This window comes from Echiichthys vipera (assembly GCF_963691815.1).
Source record: "Echiichthys vipera genome assembly, chromosome: 19".
NCBI lineage: Eukaryota > Metazoa > Chordata > Actinopteri > Perciformes > Trachinidae > Echiichthys > Echiichthys vipera.
Window position 1 is genome coordinate 4,575,475 of NC_139844.1, and position 23,468 is coordinate 4,598,942.

Consider the following 23,468-nt stretch of genomic DNA (forward strand, 5'->3'; position numbering starts at 1 on the left):
CAGGTTCAAAAATACAGTCTAGAAACCAAATAAGTGTCTTTTCATTTCCTAAAATGTCAGACAATTCCTTTAAACACCAGGACAGCTCTTAGGGCGCACTCACGTTTCACGGCTAAAGTCTAGTCTGTCTGACCAGTGTGAGTGCAACCGTACCGCGTCTAGGAGCGGTACGCTTGCCGCCCACGGCCCGTTTGGGAGAGGTGGGCTTTTGTAAAGCACGTTTGCATATGTACGAGCATGAGCGTGCGCACATGTACGAGCACAGGGCCTACGGCGGTTCTGAGGTCATTTTATGTGCGCCTGTTCGGACATAGAAAAAAGTGTTTACTGCAGATTTGGTCGGATGAAAATATAAAAAAACAGTCGGACAAGACGCACAAAAACTCTGAGGTCTATGGATTTGTAAACAAAGCGACGCATCGCGATGACGTAAATCAATGCGTGCCACATGTTACGCCGTGATGACGTATAGGCAGCAAGAAGTATGGCCTGCCGAGGCCCAGGTAGTGTGAGTACAAACGGGCCTGGCCAGCGGGGGGAGTGGGAGGGGGGGGGACAAGTACCCTAAAGCATGGGGCGCGGTACAGATGGACAGTGTGAGTGCGCCCTTAGTATATCTCTGACTGTCTTTCTGTCTCTCTCACATTTAGGGTACACTCACACTTGGCCCAGATGACCTGTGCTGTGCTTTAAGGGCGTGATCACACTGTCCTCCCGGACCGAGACCCGGACTTTAGGGTACTTGTCCCCCCTCCCTCTCCCCCCCGCGCCCCAGCCCCGTTTGTACTCACACTACCAGGGCCTCGGCCAATACTTCTTGCTGTCCATACGCCATCACGCCGTAACACGTCACACGCATTGATCACGCGTGTGTGGCTTTGTTTACAAATCTTTCCATAGACCTCGGAGTTTTTGTGCGTCTTGTCGACTGTTTTTGAATATTTTCATCCACCAAATCTGCAGTAAACACTCCACCTCCGCACCACACCAACGTGAACCTTTCACCACCATTGTTGTTGTTGTTAAATGTCCGCACATGGTCCGTCCTTCTATTTACATGTCCGAACAGGCGGACATAACGCTACTGCCGTAGGGCTCGTGCTCGTGCGCGTGCACGTGCGCACGCTCGTGCTCGTACATGTGCAAACGGCTCCGCTAAAGCCCACCTCTTTCAAGCGGGCCGTGGCGGCCCAGCTGGCCCCAGTTGAGCGCGGAGCGGGTGCGCTCACACTACTTAAAGGTACTAGACTTTAGCTGAAAAACCGGTTTTGGCCGCGGCCAGAAGGATAGTGTGAGCACGCTCTAAGGTAATTGTCCTCCCTCCCTCTTCCCCCTCGGACCAGGCCCGACCTCGCACTAGTTGAAATAATTCGGGCCTCGACTTGATTGCTTCCTGCTTATACGTCATCACCCCTCAGAGTTTTGGCTTTGTCTGACTGTTTTTGAATGTTTTCATCTGATCAAATCTGCATTAAACAGCATCTTTTTTAACGTCTGTCGCAGGGAAAAGTCGTATATAAATAGTGTCAGGATCGCGATCAATGCTTGTGCGTGACATGTTCATCTGTGCTTTACTAAGGCCCACCTCTCTCAAGTCTGCTGTGTCTAGGCGCGGTACAGTTGTACTCACACTGGTCAAATGAACTAGACTTTAGCTGTGAAGCGTGCTTGGGCAACATACGAATGGACAGTGCGATTACACCCTCAGAGAAAATCACAAACACAGTGAAGACCTGTGAGTGACAGTGCTGTCTCATGTTCCAGGAAGGACAAATATATACATGTAGACACCGATGAAGACCATAGATTAAAAAGGACTGTGTGTTCCTACACTCAGAGACCTTCGGCTTAAGATGAATTATGCTGCTGAAATGCCAGCTACTCACACCTACATGTTCCTGTTCCACTGTTTCACTGATCCTAGTCCTGAGTGAGTGCACAGAGTTGTATGTTCACATGCAAATAGGGTGAGCCCACACTCACCAATAGCTTTGGTGTAGTGCCGGGCCCCCAGCAGCAGCTCAGGGGCCCTGTACCAGAATGTCACCACCACAGGGTCGAGGTCCGCCAAAGGCTTGAGGGGAGAGTTGAAGAGTCTGGCAAAACCCATGTCAGCTACAGGAGGTGTGTAGAGAGGAAACAGGAAGTGAGCACAGATATTATCAGAAGCAGGAAGTAAGAAAACAAAGGTTTTATCAAAGAGTGGTATGAATGGAGCCAAAGCCTCAGAGCGTATACTGATGGTGTCAGTCAGGTTTCAGGGCTGAATAATTGAACAAAGTACCAACACTACACTTAAACCTGAAACGCCTACAGCTGTTTAAGCTGACAAGACAATATTTGTATGTGAAAACTAACTTAAATCCACAGAGAAGAGTGTCTCATTGAGGCCTATCGAGCTTCTAGAATCACACATCAGAGTGCTCTGAAGGCCTAACTTAAAGTGAAATTCCAGCGTAAAATCATCCTACGGTCTTTTTCGGCAAATACACTAATCAAATAAGCCATCAAGACCATTTTTTTCGTATAACTATTAACAGAGAAATCCTGAAGAGTCGCTAACAGCCAAATGCGGCTAACACTGATTAGCTTGGGGCAGTACATCGAAGGCATTAAAACGTCTTTTTTAACCACTAATACTGCTCAAAATAACAGCAAACCTCTGCAGTAGCATGAGAAGAGTCCCTACACAGAAAACAAAGCACCAATGGGCTCCTTTCTTTGGGATTGACTTTGGTAATCCACTTGAATGGACTTTACTATGACAGGAGCTGGTACAGGAGCCAGTAGGTAAGTCTTTAAAACACTTTTTTAATAAACTTAATAAACTACGTTATTGCTGCTTTGTTTTGTGTGTAAGGACTTTTCTCATGCCGCTGCAGAGGTTTGGTGTTATTCTGAGCAGGATTAGTGGTTAAAAAAGACGTTTGAATGCCTTCACTGTACTGCCCCGAGCTCATCAGTGTTAGCCGTATTCAGCTGTTAGAGACTGTTAGTGACTCTCCTGGATTTCTCTGTTAATAGTTGTTATATTTTAAAAAGTTGTCTCTATGATTTATTTGATGAGTGTATTTGCCGAAAAGGACCCTGGGATGATTTTACACAGGAATTTTACTTTAAGAGCAAAAAGTGACTTTGTTGAAATACACAATCACATATTTACAGTAAAGTGTAAGAGTATCTTTAAGAGCAGCTCTCAGCTGATGACAAAAGTTTCACCTATATCTACCATATATTTTTAAATTGTTAATCCTTAATAGTAATAATAATAATAATAATAATAATGTTTAATAATAATAGGAAATGTTGCGAAATGGAAACAGAGCAAAGTAAAGCTGTAGCAGAAAACACATTCCTCTGCTGATAAGGTGAAACAGAGAAAACCCATCATCAGGAGAAAGTAGAGCCACACGGATCAACTTTATTCTTATTGTTTGCACCAGTTCTGCAGTTCACATCCAAACTGTCCAGACTTCCATAACATACGCAGTGAAGACTCTAGAGGAATTGAATTTTAGGTAGTAAGTGTACTTTCTGTTGAAACGTTGACGCTTCACACACATCTCTACACAGAGCTCTACAATCAACATTAGTGTCACCAGTTCACTACCGGACCAAATGTCTCCCCTTCTGTTCTGAGTTATCAAACATTATGATGTCACAGTGAAGTTGACCTTTGACCTTTTGGATCGAAAATGGCATCACTAAATCAGGTGGACATTTGGGCCGAATTAGAAAAATCCCTCCAGGGGTTCCTGAAATGGGACGGACAAAGTGAAAACACGATGCCTCCGTACCAGCACGTAAAAAGCTTTGATTCTCAGCATGTTACTTGTATGATTTTTTAATTTGAGTCCAGAACTTCACCTGTAGCAGTGTGAAAAATAGAGGCCTTGTTTGTAGTTATGTGCACTTCTCTGGCCAATCTGACCTGTGGCCCTTTGCTGTGTGTCATCACCTCTCAATTCACTTACATTCTAAAGACTTCATTGGCATGGCATCTGAAATGTGTACAATGACAACATACAATGCATTAAACTGAAACCAACTGCACTTACAATTAGGAACAGTGTCTCAACAGAGGTCAAAGAGTGGTCCAGAGAATTTTGAAATACTATTAAAAAAAAATAAGGCCTGCATTTCATTAATAACATTATAGACATGTAACAATCACCTTTACAATTTTGTTGCTCTATAAAGTGCTGTTTAATGAGTTAAATTTCTCATGTCTAGTTGTTGTTAGATCCTTCTGACTGCACTCTTACATACATACGTGTGTGTGTGTGTGTGTGTGTGTGTGTGTGTGTGTGTGTGTGTGTGTGTGTGTGTGTGTGTGTGTGTAAATAAATAAAATATGTCATGTATAAATAAGATATATATGTATAAAACAGAAGAGAAAATCATGCAAGTGGAACAAAACGGTGTTAGCATCTAAGACCTAAAATAGTGCAGCAGCTCAAATATTGGACTGAAATATAAAGTGTATAGGGGCATAAAAGTAGTTGCAGTGAAACAATCGCTCGGTACTATTACTGCGTGCACACGGTTTATAAATAGACTCCAGCACTGCAGCACTACCCTTCAACAGTCCCCTGGCCAGCTGGCTTATGTAACTGCACTGATGTGAGCTCCCTGTCAAGCTCTCAGCCAGAAGGTTAAACACTGCAGCTAGGACATGCACACAAGTCAACAGCCTCATTGATCCACTGCCATAGTGATAGTGGTAGTTACAAATCTGAATCAGTCGAGCACTTCACAGAAAGATTCCTTACCGATTTTAACTCTTCCTCGTTCAGGACCTTCCCCCATTACCAGGATGTTCGCTGGTTTCTGCAGGAGGCAGAGAAATATCAGAAAATTGTGTCACATAAACCACTCAGTAATCACTTTCATTTACAACAAGAGACAATACACCCAATTTTATCAGGGGTTCTCTCAAAAAGTAACAACAGGCCCCTGCTGAGCATGTTGGTGTTCAGTGGCCTGTACTGCTGCCCTGTTGGTTATTGAACCACAGCAGCATGTCAGTCAGCCATTTTGTGAAAGCACTGAAAACTCTAATGGACTCCTGTGGGAGCCCACACAGGAATGGGGTCAAACACGCACGCACACACACACACACACACACACACACACACACACACACACACACACACACACACACACACACACACACACACACACACACACACACACACACACACACACACACACACACACACACACACACACACACACACACACACACACACACACACACACACACACACACACCTTGTAGCACCCAGTAATGTAATCATTTCCTGAAAATGTAATACCACCTATAAAATGTCATGAAATTTGCCCTTAACCTGGTGGAAACCTGATGTAATAAAACACAATAATGTAATACCTTGACCAATATGTATTATTTTTTTCCATCAGAAATGTGTGCAAGGATGCAAAATGTACAATACTGTCAGTGTGATGTTAGCCTTATGAAAACACGGATTTCATGTTTGGAAATGAAAACTAAAACCCCTATCAAGGGGAAATGAACCCCGTGCTGCTCTACAAATAAATAAACTGTGCAAGTGTAAAGTATATGGGATTAGCACATTAAGATTTAAATATATGAAGGTCATTCTCATGATCCGTTATGTCTCATAAGTTGTTGCAGCAGTTTCTGGGTTGATACATTTGTTCTGAAAAAGTTTTACGTCAGCACGGCCTTGACTTAAGAAAAATCTGCGTCCACATGAAACCAGTGAAACCGACTCCAAACGCTGTAGTACACATGTCAGGCCTGGATGTGGAGCTGTAACTGCCACAGAAATACACCAACAACAGAGAAGAAGAGACGGGGAGACGCTGTGGAGAATACAAACACCGGAGAGTTTCTCTCCAAATCTGGAGACTTCCTAAATCCTCCTCCATCCTAGAGAGAAATGTGTCACTGTTTCTGGTGTTAGTGGAGACTTTTGTGCTGTTTTGGACTCTGATGCACCAATCACTCTGCAGTTCGTGTCCTCACTGAGCAGAGGGTGCTGCTGGGAGCCCCTTCCCCGTCCCAAAGCACTCACAGGCGCCACTTTCTCACTAAATTTAGAGACTTTTCACACCTTCTTAGAAACTTTATTTATAAAAAGAGACTAGAGAGCAGTTTAGCTAGTCCACATGAACATGGGTATTTTTGAAACCGAACTCCACTCGCGGTTAAATACAAATTCCCGTCCCCGGCGCCGGTGTGATAAAAAATATCTGTCCACATGAAACCACAAAAGCAGTAGGTGGCGATAGTGCTGCTTACAGGAAGGCCATTTTAGCCAATCACAAGGATGGAAAAATAATAATAGATCCCGCTGACGCCCTTGTAGTTGTACAGACACACAGAGTGCTGATAAGATGCATAATGGCAGCAGTATTTTGGCTCGGTCTTCCATAACAGCAACTCCATCAGCTGGTCACGTCTAGAGCGCTCCACGCGTCTCCATGGATACAACTGACTGCTTACCGTCACACAGTGTGACGTCAAACAATGTCGACAAGAAAATGCGGTTTTCCTCAGTTTTCCTGTCCACACATGACTGCTGAAACTGGACTTTTCCAAAAAGTTCACCCTGGACTCCTGTTACAAAAAACTCCAGTTTCAGGAGCAACAACTGTGGTTAGGTGTGGATGAAAGGACAAACCATGAAACAGAGAAACACACACTTTCAAAAATACCTGCGTCCGTGTGTGAGGTCAAGGAACCCCTTTGAAAATGGACGTGCCAGTTTTTCCCTCGACAACTTTGGAGCCTTATTTAGCCCCCTTATGTTATAGTTGATTGTCTAGTTTCATATGATATCAGCATTTTTTTTACTTTATCTCTCTAAAAGTGAGGCTGCTGGGCCGGTGCTTGTCAAAGGGTTGATGAAAGTGAGACAGTAGTGTTTAAAAAGACTCTGATGAAACACTTAGAGTACAAACAGTCCTGTGTGTTCGGCTTTAGGACTTTATCCAAAGCTTTAAAGTATACATTTTGTGTTTGCAGAACGAGCTGCAAACACAATATTGACATATTAGCACCTTATAATATCTTTTTTCAAACAAGTCAGCAAATGTTAGCCCATTTACACATCCTGCACCCACAAAGCAACAGTGGCATTGTTTCTGTTCACTTGATGAGTGTAAGTCTAATATTTAATTGTCTTCTAGCTCCGGTTTGTTTCCCACTTACTCCTAAGGGAACTATCTGCTCTTTTACTGCTGAAACGCTCCTCTATGTTCACCAGCTCGCCCCTCGCTGTGTCTGCTGAGCATATACTGGCTTTATCAGAGTTTTGGGCTCAAGATGACCTTCTCAAATGTCTTGTTTCATCCACAGCTCAAAGATATTCAGTTTACTGTCATAGAGGAAATAAAGCAGAAAATATGCTATTTAATAAGCTGCATTTTGATTCTTTTTCTGTATTGTTTATGCATGTATGAAAGACTCATTTAAGATTGGGATCCTTCTTTTTTTAACTACTCAAATGGATTAATCCATTATCAAAATAGTTTCAGATTAATTTAATAGTTGAAAACTAATCAACTAAACATTGCAGCTCTATTTGCTAACTAGCTTTGTCAGTGTCCTGACATCATATTGCTATTATTCTCATAGCATCATTAGCTAACCTTACCCAGCACAGACTACCTGCAACTAACCACACTGCAGTTAAAATTAAAGGCTGAATATGTAAAATCTTTATATAAAGCTATACTTTTCAAGACAAATAATACATCCACAGAGCGTTCCGAGGGGTACAGAATGAAAGTATTGCTTTTCCATAAAAAAATAAATAAATAAAATATTTAGTCTGAATTAATATTTTTTAAATGTTTGACAGGTTTGACAATGACTTTCTGTCCCGTTCTATTTCCATCATAGCAGCCAATAGTGTTGGGCACTTCTGGTTGCCAGGGCTGTCTGTTGTTGCTACAGAAACAAGGAATCATTTTGAGTGAATTACACAGCACTCAAAGAAAGACTCCCAGTTGAAGACCGGCTAAAGTTAAATACTGTTGTAAATTCATTGATTAGTCCAAATTAGTGGTTACCCTGTCTAATTCATCACTGACATGGAGCAGCTGATCACTGACACACTCTGCAACCAACCTGGCAACCGGACTGCTCGAATTATTTTTTGTTGTTGCGACTACGATCTTGAGACACTGGATGGAGGTGTTCTGCTCATTCTCCGTATTCAACCTTTTTAATGATCCACCGATTCATGTCTTTACAGGCAACGTGTCAAGATTGACAACGGAGGATACACGGAGGAGGGGACCCAAATGCAGACACGGAACTCAGGAGACGGTATTAAGAAATTTAATAAAACTAATTTACAAAAAAGGTGCACTAACACAAAGGAAAAACACGAAGAACTAGATACTAACTTAAACGGAGAATGGACACAAGAGGAACAGGTACACAGGGAGACATCAGGGTAGGTAGAAGGTATGATACGGCACTGAGTCATGCTCAGGACCGGATTATATACAGAGTGGCAGGTGATTAGTGCCAACAAGAATCACCTGCCAGGAAAACAAACTCAAAACCAGAGAAGAGAAAGAAAGCACATACAGAAAAACACCGACAGAGGGAGACAAAAACAACAACCAAAGAGGAGAACGAGAGACTGTCCAAATCACAACACAACGTCAGAATCAAAAGATTGCAGCTGTAGCTGTGTTCAATGCAAACTGCTGTTCACTAGACATGTCCATGTTTACGTTTGCTTTCCAAGTTGTTAATGGTTCTTTGATTTTCTGAAATCTACTGTGTTTAATTATTGTGCAGAACTGAAAAAACATTTGAAAAAATGTAACTTAAACTGTGTTTCTCTGTTGATGAAGCAAACTAAAGAAGACATGCCTCTTTAGAAAAGTTGATAATTTTGACACAAAAAACAACAATGAAATACACAAATTCTAAAATCAAATTTTTTTTTAAAGCATGTGAGAAGTGGTGCCGGTTCAAGACCAGCAAAGAGTTGGTGACGCTCTGGAACCAGTTTTCCTGGCCGAGAGCCGCTTCTTTGGCTGTGGAAACTGGAAGAACTGGTTCAAGATTGGGCACCGGCTCTGAACCGACTCTAAAATGACTTGGTAAACCAGGATAATCAACAGGAAATCACCAGCACAGGGTCTAAACACAGCTTCAGTTTCACTGTGTATATGAAAAAGTGCAGTAACTGAGGGGATCTCCAAATCTAAATCGTTTGATTAATTTAATAGTTGACAATTAATCCATTACTTGTTGCAGTTCTACTATGAAACGATGAGCTAAAAGAGACTAAGGGTATGTCAACATGCCCCAAAACACCCCCCCTTCTTAAAAAGTTTTACGTCCACACTGCATCGTCTCACGAATATCTGTGTCCACATGAAAGCATTGAAACCAACTCAACGCTGTAGTACACCTGCCAGGCCTACAGCGGAGATCAAAATTAGAGAACAAAGTATTAATTCTTGATTTTTTCTGGAATACTGCTGTTTTTTACTGTGCATAACTTGATAGAATACCCTCTGTGGCTAAACCTTTTGCTGTCCTAGCATGTTTTTTAAATAACCAAGACAACCTTTTATTTGTGAAAAGAACAGTGAGCAAAATGAGAGAACACTTTCAGATCCCTCCCAGTTAGTGGTGTTAATCTGGAACCTGGTGACAGTTGACTTTATTGTTGGACACAACCTATTTATCTGCAGCTCTCCTGGTTACTTTGTAAGATGGAAGCTGCTCTAAGGAGACAGAAACCCTGAGACAGCAGGTTGTCCAGATGAAGGCCAGAGAGACGACCCTCTCAGCCATCAGAGAGAGGTTGGGTGTTCGCAGTCTGGGATTTCAAGAAGATTGAAAGTTTACACAGATTGATTTAAGGGCGCACTCCCACTTTCTATCCGTCCCGTGCCCCGTGCTTTAAGGTACTTGTCCCCCCCTCCCTCTCCCCCCCGGTCAAGGCCCGTTTGTACTCACACTACCTGGGCCTCGGCGAATGCTTCTTGCTGCCTATACGTCATTACGCCGTAACACGTCACAAGCATTGATTGACGTCAAATCTTTCCATAGACCTCAGAGTTTTTGTGCGTCTTGTCGACTGTGTTTGAATATTTTCATCTGCTCAAATCTGCAGTAAACATTTTTTTCTATGTCCGAACAGGCGCACATAAAATGACGTCAGAACCGCCATAGGCCTCGCACTCGTGCTCGTACACGTGTGCACGCTCGTGCTAGTACATGTGCAAACGTGCTTTACAAAAGCCCACCTCTCCCAAACGGGCCGTGGCCGGCAAGCGTACCACAACTAGGCGCGGTACGGTTGCACTCACACTGGTCAAACAAACTAGACTTTAGCCGTGAAACGTTCTTGGGCACGGTACGGATGGACAGTGTGTATGTACATAAGAACAGAAGCAGCATGACAGTCCCCGAGCACAAACACTGACGATTAACAGTGACTATATCACATGGCTAAGCTTGAAAATCCGCCAAACGAAGGCTAAACTGAGTGCGCCCTAAGTCCCTCAAAAAGGCCGGTGGTCCAGGTGTGAACAGGCCCTTTCACCACAGGGGTCACAGAGAGGGCAACATTGGGACTGATTTGTTTTATGTGCACACCAATTCTTACTTAATTATGGGTTAGAAGTACTGTGTTGGTATACACTGAATGGCACAATCAAACACTCAATCAATCAGAGGGGAATGTGCCCATGTTTTAAACTTTATAGTCATGCAGTCGGATATCCCTGGGTATCAGTGTGAACGTGAACCCTCTGGCTCTATGGACTCAGATCTTCCTGGCAAACACATCTGGTTACTATAGAAACAGCACTAATAAGGTTATTATTCACGCCCACAACACAACACGCCACAATGGCAAACACAAAGACAAATGTCTCTTAAAAGGCCAGAAGGGTTCAGGCTCATCTCTTTCATATTCTACACAGGCCTAAGTGAATGAATAGGAACATATTCATAATGGCTGTTTGAAAAACAGTTGTTCGCTCTTGAACGTTGTGTTAAAGGCTTGCGTGAGTGTCAGTGCTTGAATGCAAAATGAGATATAACATAAGAGCTGAGGAAAAAAAGCTACTGTTTCTAATGAAAAAAAGAGATAGAAAAATAGAAATGGAACTGAAACTACATTCAGCTTAAAACAGTGGAGGATAAAGACATTAAACAGGGTCAAATAATATGCTGTTGTTACGGTGAAATACAGTAAGTGTGTGTTATCCTGAAATATGCACCTAATTGTGTTTCACAGATCAAATTTGAGACTTCCTTTTTTTAAATCATCCAGTGAAATCAATCAGTTACAGTTGGTTAGTTACATAAATGGATCAGGAGCCAAGGGAAAATAAACCGTCTCCATCCCACTGAGGACTGCTAAACTCAATCCTTAGGGACATGACACCCTTTATAAAACTATCTACATCTTTGTCTCAAAAACTGGGCCAGTTCACACTTATACAACTGTTTGGGCAAGTTGATACAACAGACTGTCCTATAACCAAAGGGTCAAGGCCAACAGGGTTAGGCTAGCTGTCACTCAAGAGGCCACGTCCTTAATTATTCATAAACTTTAACCTCCAATAAAATAAAAACTAACCTGGTAAAAATAAGTTCACCCCCTCAGTGTTGTCATGGAGATATGACCCAAACATACAGACTAGAATGTTTTTTGTCCCAGGCTTTAATGATGCTGTAAGAACGGCCTGTTTAACATGGGGGTCAATGAGAAACTGCTCTGTTATGAAACCTGCCCCTAGTGGACACTCAGAGAACTGACGTTTTTGACACTTCCTGATTGGATCAACCAGGAAGTGGCTGTGGTGGGGGCTTGATTTTTTCTTACACAAAAGTCAAATTCATAATAAATTATATCTTATTGAGCTCTCTTCTTGACTCCAAAGAAGATGAATGAACACATGTCACAGTAAAGTGAAGATGACATGCTGTCAGTAAACCTGAATTTGATTTTCCTCTATAGGTCCATGTCGCACTGATCATGCAAGATGATAGTTACCAAAACTGTCCAGTCAATGAGTATCTGGAAGTCTATGTGACTTCAAATGTACTCATCTTTGTGAAGTGAAAGATTAGAACCCGCCCTATATGTGATAAACAGTTGTGATTGGCCCAGCAAGGATCTGGTTGACTGAAATTCTAGGCCTGTTTCCATCAGGGTCAAATGTTGCTGCTTGGAAAGTTTCAGTCCGAGCGAGTGGCCGTTCACTTGCAGTGTGTCCACTACAAAAGAAGGCCCCAGAGGGATTTAGGAGACTCTGGGGGTGACGTATCACTCTGAATGGGTTTAGATCGTCGCTGATCTGTGATACAGCAGCGCTTACCTCTTTCTCAAAGTGACAAATACAGAATAGTTTTAGTTTGATTTAAGGTGGCCTGTATGATTCACATCCTGCAGAGAGTTGCATCCAGTAACCAACAGGGCTTCTCTCAAGGGTTTGAGTGGCCGTTTTTTGGACCTGCTCTTTCACAGGGCCAACAAACTCCTTCACAACTCAATGCCCCCAAAGCTTCTTATTGCTTTTATAGTTTATGTGAAAACTATGTTAATACATGTGAGAGGCTTAGCATGGAGTCGTATATGTAATGTGCTGCTGTGTGCACCTCTTCTGGTTCCTGCACTTCTGCTGTTACATAACTGTGTTTGTGCTGGTGTGCAGCATGCTCTGTGTCTCTGCACCACAGGTACCAAGCATGTGCTTTGCATTGCAACACTGCATCGCTCCCATCCCCCACTCGTCACTCCAGCCACTCCTCCACTACTTTCTCCCTGTCCCACCCAACCCTACCAACCCCCACACCGCAGGGGCTTGGTGTGCTTCCCCCACCCCTATGCCCCTACAAGTCTTATGTAACAGCCCCCCGCCCTGCACGGCTAGCTTAGTCAAGATGCTGACTTAGCAGCTTTGCAGGCCAAAGCATCTCAGTGGACTGTACCAACAATCTCTGCCAGGGGGGGCGTGAGTGAGGTGATCAGTGGTTGTAGTAAATCCAGACTAACCTATATGTGATGTATGCCTAACTGCAGCAGCACAGGACAGAGGCTGATGCTGCTGTTATCAGGACTTATGAGGATTTTATTATGTGCATGGAGCAACAACATTTGACTTAGATCAGTACATTTAGGATGTTTAGGATTTAGTTAACACATTTATATATTCAGTAATGAAACAAAATCATCACGAACAATGAGTATTTTACTCTTTAGGCATTATTATCATTTTTTATTTAATTTATATGGAGAAACATTATCATGCCAAGTGTTACTGTACTCTACATATCATTCCAAAAAGAATCATGTATACCGTGACATAAATAACTATATGTACTGAAAATAACTGAAGTCATTAAGGGATTCATGTCAGCCACCATTAAAGTACACTTAGCTGATGCTGTTATTGTGAGAAACTGAAGTTGACACCTTCAGACTAAAGGGAATAATGATACATTGTTGCCTTTTGGTTGTGTTTTGCTACATGTTCACACTTCACCAGAGACCATGGATTAGAAGTGAGACGGTGCAGCTGTAGACTGTATAACAAAGATACACCAGAATTCTCTCGAATGTCCAGCAGAGGGCAACGCCACTAGCTCACTTGTTTTATTACCTCAGTAAACATTTTCTTAATTGTGGTCTTAATCGCAAGTTTTAAGTCATCATTATGCAGCATGATGTTTATTTAGTAAATAATGGTCCTATTGAGAGTCAACTAGACAGCTACTTCGTGATTGACAGGTTGCTGTGCTAGTGATAGGGTAGAGGTTATACAAATACACGGCACTGTGTACATTAAAGTAACAGAACTTGCTTTGGGGTATTGTCACTGTTCAATTCTGAGGACCTTCACCGTCAAGCGTTTTCACTTCATTAGAGTTTATTGTAACATGGTGGTTGCCTAAAAATATCTTTATTAGTGTTCGGTTTCACTTTGCTAACAACGCTAACGTTAGCCAGCTAGCGCTAGCATTAGCTGGATCTTGAGCCAACGGGCATGTTGATGGTGTTTCAATCATGTGGGGCCACATATCGCAGAAGTAAACCGGGAAGCCCAGAAACTTTTCTCATATATGCATCAAGTGAGCAATTCTCATTGAACTGAGTAGGTGACTTTTTGGGACCCAGTATCCAGTTGTGATAATACATACAGTACATGGTGAAAACGATGGGTGCTTTATACAAAGACGGAAAACAAAAATGTCTCACTGGAGAGACGTCAAGATTCAAGAACTTCTATCCGCAAAGAATGACACTAAAATCATCAGACAAATAAAAAGGAAGACAAAAGACTCAGTAGTTTATGAACCGGCTCCAAGAACAAGGAGATGCTGCATGTACCTAGGAGCCACCTCTTACCAAAACCAGACTTTCTAGTAAGTGAGAACACATCTAACACAGACGTGTTTGTAAGTGCAACTTCGGAAAATGTCCAGTCCAATACAATCCAGTGCAACTTTAGACACTATCCAGAGTTCATATGTGAAAACGGCCCCGGTTAACTAATGGCATGTCCACACGAGGACACGTTTTCCTGTAACCACACAACTTTAATATCGTTTTGGCTGACCATCCACATGCAGCCGGTGTTATCGGAGCCTGTATTTTTTGAAACCGTGTCCCAGAGTGGGAATATTTGAAAACGCCCCCCAACTCGAATGGCGAAACCGCATACTTTGTTAAACGATGGCGTCATCGCCCCCACCTCCGACCTCTAACCCCAGTCACATAACAACAACTGTGCTGCTGTGTAGAGAAAGACAGAGAAAGTGGCCACCTGAGTGGCGTGTGTGAGTGAGTTTTTTGGACAGGCGAAGGGGCTCCCAGCAGCACCCTCTGCTCGTTGAGGACATTAACTGCAGAGTGATTGGTGCATCAGAGTCCAAAACAGCACAACAGTCTCCACTAACACCAGAAACGGGGACACATTTCTGTCTAGGATGGAGGAGGATTTGGAAAGTCTCCAGATTTGGAGAGAAACTCTCCGGTGTTTGGATTCTCCACAGCATCTCCCCGTCTCTTCCTCTCCGTTGTTGGTGTATTTCTGTGGCAGTTACAGCCCCACATCCAGGCCTGGCATGTGTACTACAGCGTTTTTATTCAGTTTCACTGGTTTCGTGTGGACGCAGATATTTCTTGAGTCCAGGCCTCGTGGACTCTTTTTAAGAACGATAGAGAAAAAAAAGGTTGTTTTTGATCATGTGGACGTACCCTAGAGATCACCAGATTACCCATGCGTGTAAAACTGGTCCCAGTATTAGACAGATAAAGGTGGTTGAGCCAAAAGGTGATCATTTCTTGAAATCTTTGTTAAAGTCAGTAAGTGTACATTGCCATTTGAGATTACCTGGTGCAACAAGACTACAAAGTACAAACTTTCTGACATCAGATTCTGGGAATTGCTTGCTTAACTCACCATCTGAAACTAACTAAATCCTTCAAATAGAGTCAGCTTGTTTTTTAACCAACATTCATCATTGTCATTTCAGCACAACAATATCCTTTTTGTGTCCCTACACAGAGGACTGCAATGGAATCAAAAACAGCCGACAGTTCTCTTATTGATAAATTGACAGTGGCAGAGACAGAGCACACTGGCATAAAGTCACTGGTATTTAAATCCATTTTCTGGGCTCTAGGAAAGTTTTACAAATATAATAACTGCAGAAATGTCCCGTGAGAGCAAACTCCCTGATCCCTGCTGCTTTACATAATGTGATGTCCAACCACCAAATAACTGTTGAGGATTGCCAGGGATTACATAAGAGTGGATGACCTTATTCAAAAAACATAGAACCTGAACTGAGTGACTTCTGAACCCAACTTATCCATTCAGAGAAATCAACCAACATCTTATCTCCATTCAGTCAGACTATATTATCTCACTCTTCCATTCTCTCATGAGCGTTATCTGTAAATAGCATCCCCCTGGGACATCTGACATCAAAGCGCAGACGTTGGTAATCAAATTAAATTTTTGCCACATAATCTGATGTGTTTGGTTAATTATAATTTTTCCTCCAAGGCACAGATGTACCTCGCTAGGGCGTAATGTCCTAAAGTAAGTAAATGTCCTCGAGTGATGTCACTTGAGTCATCGTTGGCTGAAGATTAATAAGTGTCAAAATTAAAGAAAAGTGAAGGTTTGGAGTTAGAAAAAAGTGCTCTAACTAGACTCTATAGCCCTCTGCTCATCTAGAGGCTAGAGGCTCAAGGCTAAATTTGTTGCTACTAGCTTAACACACCTAAAACTTTGAACCACACAGTCAGCCGTCAAAGTTTCATTGTGGGTAACTTAGGCCAGGTTTTGACCACCACAACGACTTCCTGGTTGATCCAATAAGGAAGCTCCAAAAACTGCAGTTTTTTGAGTATCCACTAGGGGCAGGTTTCATAACAGAGCAGTTTCTCATTGACCCCCATGTTAGCAGGGCGTTTTCACAGCATCATTAAACCTGTTTAAGGAGGACAAAAAAACATACTAGTCTGTATGTTTAGGTCATATCTCCATGACAACACTAAGAGGGGTGAATTTTTTTGTACCAGGCTAGTTTTTATTTTATTGGAGGTTTAAGTTTATGAATAATTAGGGGCGGGGCCTCTTGAGTGACAGCTAGCCTCTGGCCCTCACTTCTCCTCGGAGGTAAACGTCAGCCAGATGGACGTATCTTCCTCCCCCCAACGTCACATACATGTCCTTTTTTAAAATAGGAAATGAGGAGGAGTCCAAGTCTGACAAGATGGAGACTCCCGTAGGCGAGGACGATTGGATTAGGTTGAGAGAACTGACCCCGACAGGAATGCTACGTCCATTTTCTATACAGTCTACAAGGAAAAATAACGTGTGGGATAAAATTTTTTACTGTATTTCTTTCTCGAGTTCTTCTGCATTGAAATTGTCCATTATTAGTCTGACAAAGTTGCAGGGCAGCAATGCTATATCAAGTCATTGTAACTGTACACTCAACTCACTGTTTGTCTATGCTATAAGGAAAATAAGTCCATTACGCTTCACGTAACACAGTTGTCATTATTTTTGATATAAATAGCAGTTTATACCAGGAACCACAAGACACAACAACTACATGAATAGCAGTGGGCAAGTCAAAGACCAGAAGGACTGCTTTAGTTGGCTGTGAAGGTAGGTATGAATCTAATGAAACACTATGAATGTGTATGTGTTACTCAATAAATTGACCCTTGAACTTTTTGGGTAATGTTTTAGGCTGCAGCCTCCCGCCCAAAATGACTCCCTTTCCCTCCCAGTGTCGGAAAAAAAATTTCATCATTGCCTCCCACTCCCGTTTGAAAATCTCATGAGGTTGTGTGTCTTGCATCAACCTATCGCAAAGTGCGTTGTCAGTATGCGCGCGTCATTAAGCTGGTTAGGAATTGGCTGCATATAAAAACAAGGATAGCTCCATGGCAACGACCAGAAAGAAAGACCAGACACGAGAGAAGTAAAGCCTTTATTTAAATTATGACTGACTCACAAACTCCCTTTGACCTTCACTCCTGTTCCCTTCCGGCTCAGTAGTGAAAGTCACTCCCGAATCAGGGGTTTGTCAGTCTCAAATTTCCATCAAACACTTTGGTATAGTACCTTTAGAACCGTGCGTTACCTGCGTGGGCATGTGCTGAGAAACGAGCTGAGCCTTTTCATTCCTCACTGCTCCATCTAGCTCTCACTGTATTTCCTCTTCATCTACGATGCAGAAAAAATGTGCATCAATCAACTGACTGTAGTGTTTCTAAACTCCACCTATTAGTATAGGATCTGGGGCTGCCCCCGACCAACCAGTGGTCATCATTTAGAGCACTTAGTCGGCTAATTGACGTATATATACCCTAAGTGCGCACAGCAACGTGCACTAAGTCTGCGGCCTTTAAATGACACCGGCAAATTATTTCAGATTCTAATTCTAATTTGTCTAACGTTACTTTCATGTTTAGGTGGTAGGTCATGTTTGTCTAACGTTACTTACATGTTTAAGGTGGAAGGTCGTGTGCAACAAGTCGGCACACTCATTTGTTTTGTGATGCAAACCAGAAAATAATGACACTACATGATGTAAAATAGCATAAGTGCATTAAGCTATTAGTTCGCTATTATTGTTGTTTAGGAACACTAGTTTAAAGAGGCCCCATGATGCTAGTTTTCAGGGTCCTATTCGTATTTTTCAGGCCAACTACAACAGGTTTACATTCTTTGATCTTTAAAAAACACATTTTATTTCTGATATCGTGCATTGCTGCAGCACCTCTGTGTGGCAGGCTCTGTCTGAGCTTCTGCCCCCCCCCAAAAAAGCCCAGTGAGCCCTTATTGGTCGGCTGGTCTGCTCTGCTGTGATTGAACAACTGTTTATGCTGAAAATGTTATGCCCCTTACCATAAACAGATCAGTTACATAAGCAGCTGAAAACACTGTCTATATGGAAGCTAGCCATGTTAGCTGCGCAACATGCTAACGTTAGCTTTAACAGGTTACTTTCAAAAATAAACACCAAAAAAGTGGCCGAACTCACAGCTTACAGTTTGAGTCTGTGTGTAGCAGCGTGACCAATAGGGAAGTCAGGATTCTTCTATGGAGACAAATTCTGGAAATACGGAGAAATCTCTAATAGTGACCGACACCCTAGCGTTCAGAGCTGAGTACAGCCAACCTAAGTACTTCACTATTTGATGCTTTGGTATTATTTTACATGACTATAAAACATTATAACTACATTTATAGGTCAGCAAAGACAGAAAAGCATAATAGGTTATTTTTTAAGTTTAAATATCATTATCTTTATGAATTCAACTGGTGCGTTTTTCACAACTTTCAAACTAAGAAAACAGCTTTAGAAGTACTCAATTCATCTTACATAAACCTGGTTCTTTAAAAGTAAAAGGTCCCAGTTTCATCATTTGCATAAAAGAAACAACTTCACAAACAACAAACAAAATAGACATAAAAACCATGTCCTGTGTTATTATTGACCAGTTAAGAGTTGTTTGTCAGTGAGCATTTCATCTAGCTTCGCCAACGAAGACTGTGAATCAAAGTTCATGGACGCAGGTGGTAAAATGGACGCAGCTTTCCTGTAAATATTTGTAACTGCAACAATTCTGATTTCAGAATCTGTCATCCTACCAGAGATCTGAAGACACACAATGAGAAGCCCTGTTCTGGCACCAGCATGACTCTCACGAATCTCAGTCTAACCAAAGCACTGTGGGAAAACCAGTGTGGATAGAATCTCACAGGAAGGTTAAAGGGTAGACAAGAGTGAGACAACATTCAGAGTTCAGGACGTTTTGCTCTTCAGCATTACAATCAAACTCATAATACCACTCCATACCAAGACATAACACATGAGAGATAGACACGGTGCACCGTAACAAAATAACCTTGTGTAACAAGGCGAGAGTTATCAACACAATGAACTTCAGTATGTGATGGGAACAGATTTCTCCAATGTTTGACTTTTATTTTGGATTAATTCTGTGTTTAGAGCAGGGCTGCGAACTCTCACAACATGCTCTCACACCAAATGTCCATTTTCCAACGCAGAGAAAACACATTTATTAGCTGAGCTGGGCTGCCCTGGATACTTACATGTGCATTTTATTGTTTCATAAACAGGTGACAAATGTGAAACTAGGATAAACACTACGATGGGGGATATTTAAACATGTAACAAGCTCAGGTGCTGCTGCTGCAAACTGAAAAGACAACTAATTCTTAAACATACAGACAAGAATGCAGGGTTCCTAATTAACACCTGCCCACCCGCAAAAATGCAATGATGACGTTCATACGCCCATTAGCTGTGCGCAGTTTGCAGTGAAACCAGCATGAGAAACAATGGAAACGAACAGAACGTCCAACAGAAAACATAAGGAAGAAGAACGAATGGAGCTATAGCAGGAAAATAGACTGAAAGAGGAGGGGAGTTAGCTAAAGTTAGTAAAGTAAAGTCAAAAGTTCATATTAAAATAAATGACTAAAGAGGAGGGAGTTAGCTAACGTTAGTAAAGTCAAAAGTTCAGATTAAACTAAATGACTAAAGAGGAGGAAGTTAGCTAATGTTAGTAAAGTAAAGTCAAAAGTTCAGATTAAACTAAATGACTAAAGAGGAGGGAGTTAGCTAACGTTAGTAAAGTCAAAAGTTCAGATTAAACTAAATGACTAAAGAGGAGGGAGTTAGCTAACGTTAGTAAAGTAAAGTCAAAAGTTCAGATTAAACTAAATGAATAAAGAGGAGGGAGTTAGCTAACGTTAGTAAAGTAAAGTCAAAAGTTCAGATTAAACTAAATGAATAAAGAGGAGGGAGTTAGCTAACGTTAGTAAAGTAAATAGTTCAGATTAAATTAAATGACTTAAGTTATTTAGTAAGTAATTTATGGCCTCTGTCCTTTCTATCCATCTCAGCGCGTCAAATACGGCGCGCTAGGAGACTTGCTCCCACAACGCTACGCACACTCCCACTATGCTATTCTTCGGTGGTTTCTGAATCCTCTTGGCAACAGCTCGCTAAGCTCTGCTCTGTTGTTGTTCTCAATCGTTTCTGTCTGGATAAACCCGTGGCTAAATCACCACATCAATGTCTCTTTCTACTCTGAAAAAAAGAAAAGTTGACACAGAAAACCACCAGTTTACCAGAGAATGGACAGAGACGTTTCTGTCAGTGTTTGTGTGCCTGTGTTCACTCTGCAGCCATATCTTTGTGTAAAGAGGAGAAGTTGAGAAGGCATTTTCAGAAAAATCATGCTACTCTGCATTTATGTTACAATAATTCTTGTCAGTCCAGTTTTTTTTATTAATGAACTAATGTTTCATATGCACTTGTAAGCCTGGTAAAGTAACTAGTTAGTTAGTTACTAGAAGTAATCAGATAAATGTAGTGGAGTAAAAATTAGAATATTTCCACTGATTTATAGTGGAGTAGAAGTATAAAGTAGCATGTAAATAAAATACTTGAGTAAAGGAGAAGAACCTCAAACTTTACTTTAGTCCAATAATTGAGTGAAAACCTCTGGTTCACAGATTTGTTCATTTAACAAGGATTGTTTTTGACAAGCTTGTTGCACTTTGAGGCCTGTTGCTACTATTTACATTGATAAAAAGATAAAGACAATATATGCACTCCTATGTCACTGCATTGTTTTACAATATCCATTAATGTGATGCTCATATCCCCCCCCCCCCCCTCCTCATTTTGGATCATTTTCGTCAACCGACCCCAATTCCACATTAATTGAATAGCCCTGATATACGCTATATCCACTGTATATATATATATGTATATATAGATATATAGACAGATATCTATAGATAGTCAGTCGCACTCATAGTTTCTCTTATTTCTCCGGAAAAAAATTGGCTAGTGGAAATTCTGATTGGGTGGTGATCCAAAAAGTTCATTTAGAATCCTGCAAATATGTGCTGAAAATTCAGCATTATGGTGTTGTAGAATAAAGTTATTGGTTCTGTATGTTGATGTTTTTTTTTCAGCTTTCCTTTTTGTGGCCTGTCGCCATTTATTTGTCCATTGCCTGGCGTGTGGCGTCATGGCCTAAAGCGATGACGCCACACGTGGCTGCTGTAACATGGTCTGTTTTGGAAACAGCTCCAGGATGAAGTGTGTGCAGGAGCTGGTGTGTCTGTAAAGGGAACTGGGGCACTGAAACTAATATAGCAGCTCACCAGATCCCTGTGGAGCACCCAGTTGGCATGGAGGTAATGGATCCCATCCAGAATCTGATACAGGAGAGACTTCACCATCCCTCGGGGCAGCTGCATGGGCTTCTTGTTGGCCTTAGAGGCACGGTGGAACTTGATGATGTGCTACGAGGCAGAGAAAGGTTTCACCTCAGCTGTGTCTCGTCAGTTCGGACCATGTAGCTACAATATTGACAAGACAAACTGCTTCTCCACATCCGGTGCTAATCGGTATATTAGGCAAAGGGATTGATGTGTATTGTAATTTTATTTATTTTTTATTATTCCAAAGTTATCAGCCAACTGAATGGATGTTATCAGTTGTTATCACTACCATATATATGAGGCGGTATGACCCTACTCTACCTGCTAGTTATCATCTATTCTATTGGTAGGATGGATCCCCCATCAGTGATCAGTGCCTGACTGCAGCACTGTATGATGAGTATGAAGAGCAACAAGGGCAGGGAGGAGTGTTAAAAGAATGAAACCCTCTTAAGCTGCGTTCACACCAAATGCGATAGACGCGAATAGAGCGTCTAGTGCGACGGGATGCGGCGCGAATTAAGTTGAAAACATTGAACTTTTCAGGCAGCATCGTGCCGCGACAGCCAATCAGCATTGAGATTGCAGTAAGCGTCATCGGAGTTCTCCTTATTACATCCAGGGGCTCACCAAAGCTGCCATTGTTGCAGTCCTCAACAGTTCCGGATATAAAATAACTATGAACTGTGGGTGGCAGCAAGGTGCCTTTAGGCTTCTAGTCTGCCAGAAATCCAGAAGAAGAAGAAGAAATCCGTCATTGCAGAGTGAAGCGTATCCCATTCTGATCTACAGGAGACTGGGCAGCACCTGTACAGCTTCAGAGGTTAAATCACTGACGGCCTGATCTCGCTACAACACAAAGGCTCTTTAAAGAGCCACACACTTCATCTGAGAGCTAATTTCTGTTCTTTTAAAAGCATTCAGACCCCTGTTAGCGCTAGCATCACTTCACATTTAGCACAACAGCAGAGTAGGCTGAGCTGAGATCGAAGCGATGAAGTGATGATCAAAAATGTGAGAAACGTGTGCAAGTGGCGCGATGCAAGCATCTCAAGCATCTTGTATTCGTGTCTATCGTGTTTGGTGTGAACGCAGCTTTAGAGTGGTGGGTGGGACCTTCACCTGGGGGACCGGTGTTCATGTCCTGTGTGAAACCAAGAGTCAACTGGGACTTTATTAAAATTGAGTAATCTATGCAAGTTAACTTTCTCACATAACATTTCTTCTGAAACAATCTTAACTGACGGCACACGTTAGACCAGTCTTTTCCTTATCCTAACCACACAGTTTTGTTTGAATTCACAATGGGACTCCCAGAACGTGAAAAAGTGTCTGTTCATAGGTGACACCCAGGGGTTTAAACAGTGACCATACATGGGAACAGGCGATAACGGCCTTCTGAACCTAGTGGTGCAGCAGGCTCCTCCTAACACATATCTATGAGGCTGATGACCACTGATAACACACATTCAATGGAGGGATGACATTGGAAGCAGGTGTTTTATTGTGTGACCTTATTGGCAGCTGGTGGTACAGAAAAGGTTTCCTGAGTTTACAGAAATCGGCTGGCTGGTGTTTTCTGGAAAATATTTAAAAGAGAAATAGTTTGAAGTTTAATCAGGATTACGTGATGAAGTCAAATCAAAAGAAAATACATTCATCTTCATAGATATTCACTAATATGGAAA

At 42.0% G+C, this 23,468-nt stretch overlaps 1 protein-coding gene across 1 annotated transcript in view; it reads right to left on the minus strand.

The window, feature by feature from the left end:
• The window catches only part of cdk19 (cyclin dependent kinase 19), a 94,808-nt gene that overhangs the window by 23,298 nt on the left and 48,042 nt on the right, over positions 1–23,468 (minus strand). Inside the window, exons 4-6 of the mRNA XM_083933842.1 lie at positions 21,721–21,861; positions 4,773–4,830; positions 1,984–2,115 (exon numbers count right to left, since the gene is read on the minus strand). Of these exons, the coding sequence (XP_083789968.1) occupies positions 1,984–2,115; positions 4,773–4,830; positions 21,721–21,861 (331 nt within the window). The remainder of the gene's footprint in view (positions 1–1,983; positions 2,116–4,772; positions 4,831–21,720; positions 21,862–23,468) is intronic.